The 2,715-nt window shown below is 38.6% G+C and overlaps 1 protein-coding gene across 1 annotated transcript; it reads right to left on the reverse strand.

Annotated features, from left to right (window-relative positions):
- Positions 1–252: 252 nt before the first annotated feature.
- Positions 253–2,715, reverse strand: LOC130740886 (probable protein phosphatase 2C 78). Its single transcript, XM_057593602.1, has 4 exons — positions 2,240–2,715; positions 1,405–1,784; positions 810–1,046; positions 253–694 (listed from the first exon to the last, which is right to left on the reverse strand). Exons 1-4 carry the CDS (start codon positions 2,490–2,492, stop codon positions 446–448), a joined length of 1,119 nt encoding a protein of 372 aa, XP_057449585.1. The 5' UTR covers positions 2,493–2,715; the 3' UTR covers positions 253–445.

The following is a 2,715-nucleotide window of genomic DNA, read 5'->3' on the forward strand; positions in this document are numbered from 1 at the left end:
TAAACCGCAGTTAGATTTAGATCATAACTTTGCTAACCAATCAGAAGCATTGAAAAGCCTCTTCACTTGTTGGAAATGAACCTCGTCATGACTTACGGTACCTTAGGTAGGCTTTATATAAGTCTAGATTAAAAAATTACTGAATTTACAAGTTCTGAAAAATTCCCATTTGCATAGTATATAACTTAAGAATCCAAAAACTTTTTTTTTTACTTTTAAATAAAATCCAATCATCACAATACCCTATCAACGAAATGAAAGAAGCTTCCTCTCTTGCTGATATGAGTATTTTCTTTTTCCACAAAATTTGATTTATGGGACATACAAAGAGACATAATTTGGAGATGGAATATTTTAATTCCGCTTGTGCAGCACCACCTAACATTACCAGCATTGTCAACTTTCATATGCTAGTTTAAATCACATTTACAACAGCATTCTTTGGTTATCGGTTTGCTTCATCTGCTCTGAGAGAAAAGATATCAACAGGAGTATCAATGCAACGATAGACCCCTTGATGTCTTGAACTATTTAAAGATCCTAGTGAATTATCAAGGTATAGAACAATCACTGTAATATCATCATGAAAAAGGCGCCTAACACCTTTCTCAATTCTCTTTAAATCCTCATATCTCTTTCCATTTTTCTTTGCAGCCTCTTCCAGTGCAGCTCTCACCAATCGTTTTGCTATTCCCTGCAAAGGAAGCTCAAGTTTAAACCTTTTTTCATACAGTATAATGTGATTTGAACAAAAAGACCACTAACTAACACTATTTCATATGCTAATTTAGATAAACATGAGAACTCACTGTTCTTGGACTTCTGGAGATGATTTCAACTGCTGCTTCATCAGTTAAATGGTCCCAAAGTCCATCTGATGCAAAGATTAAAAACAAGTCTTCAACTTTCAGCTTCCGCTTCAATATGGATGGTTCAGCTGTCATTACAGGTCTGTTCAGAGATACCGGATATACAAATTGTCTGAACAGAGGATTGTTGTCATAATCCGGTTTCTTTAGATAAACATCCCCAATTGATCTTGAGACCTAAAACACAGTTAAGGAACTCCTGATTCAAAATGTGCAACTAATTCAAGTTTATAATTTAAACAGAAGTTCCAGAATGACATATGCTACGCAATTATTTGAAGTTTATCATTCATTTGAGAAAAAATTGGAAGTGAATTCATTTGTAAATTGTAAGAAATGGAACAGAATCACAGAACACAGTGGTAAGAAACAAACTATCTCGAGCCTGAAATTTTACAGGAATGAACATCTGCAGATTGCTCATGTACAAGTGGTTTCCAATAAACGGATGATTGCCCTCCCATTTATAATACTTATTATACTATATTTCTAGTCAATGTGAAACATTAACGTTAAAGCTCAATATAAAAGTTACCTGAATAATGCCCTTGATTCGCCAAACTCCACGAGTGCGAACCACAATGTGCGCATCATCAGGGTGAAGTGCCTCCACCTCCTTTCTGACTTCCTCCACTGCAACATTGTGATCAGTGGACAAACGCTCCGCCACCACAGGAGCCCAATTCCCCTGCTCTCCAAATGCTTTCCGCCCCAAAACCGCCCTCGAATCGCCGAGATTAGCAACATAAAGAACACCCTTTGAAATCGCCCCCAGAAGACAGCACGAACCCACAGAAGCAATTTGTGGCCGTTTAGTCCAAGACTGCTTCACCAAGTGCAGGAACTCTTCTTCAGTAGCACTGAATGCCTTCTTTATCACTTGCTCTGACAAACCACCTTCCTCTGAAGCAAACTCTGCCAAGGAAGGAGAACCATTTTCATCTTATGTAAGACTAGCTAATTATTTATCTTATGTATCAGTATAAAGGTACAAGTTTAACAAAATAAATTAAAAATATAGCTAAAATTGAATGTAATTTGTTTCTATGAATGCAAAAGTTTGTGTGCATTCGGCTCCAGTCACAACCATGGCCACAAGGTCACATACTAAAAGATCGCACATCAACACCGTCCTTACATCGAGGGTGAAAATCGAAACACACAACCTTAGGAGGAGAAGTGATCCATCCTTAATGACTCAGACAAAATGTGTGCCAATGTAAAATATCTACTGTAAATCAAGTTCAATACCACTACTGCTATTTTGAATTGTCCATGTTTTCTTAGCATTGTTCACATGAGAATTGAAAAATTAGCTAAAAATTGATAGAAAAAAAATATGTGTTTCACAATTCAGAGGTTTATCTTACTGTGAAGGAAGGAGAAGAGATTGTTTCTGATGAAACGGGAAGCTTCAGGTCCACCATGTCCGTCGTACACGCCAACAAAAGTTTCAGAGGGAGAGATGTAAACCTGTCCTTGGTCTTCCAACGACGAATTAGCTTGTGCCACTGCAATTGAATAGTGATGGGGCTTCGAGTCCATGTGCCACTGAAGGCTGCCATCGTTGCCACCACCACCGCCGAAGCACATGTCCAGTGGCCAGCGGCACAGCTCCAACATCCTTAATTAACCCTCTGTTTCCTCTGTATCTGTCCCTCTGATGTGGTCCTGATACGTGATTGGAAAAAGGAGGAGGTGAAGAACGCGTGACGCCTTGAATTGAGGGATGGAGAAGAGTATGGAGGAGCGGAACGTGTGAATTCCGCGTCAGTGCTTGGAAAAAAACAAGTAGAACGAAACTGTAGAGTGGTAAAGTTATTTATGACTGAGTAGAGAGACTTTT

The sequence above is a fragment of the Lotus japonicus genome, chromosome 2 (genome assembly GCF_012489685.1).
Source record: "Lotus japonicus ecotype B-129 chromosome 2, LjGifu_v1.2".
NCBI lineage: Eukaryota > Viridiplantae > Streptophyta > Magnoliopsida > Fabales > Fabaceae > Lotus > Lotus japonicus.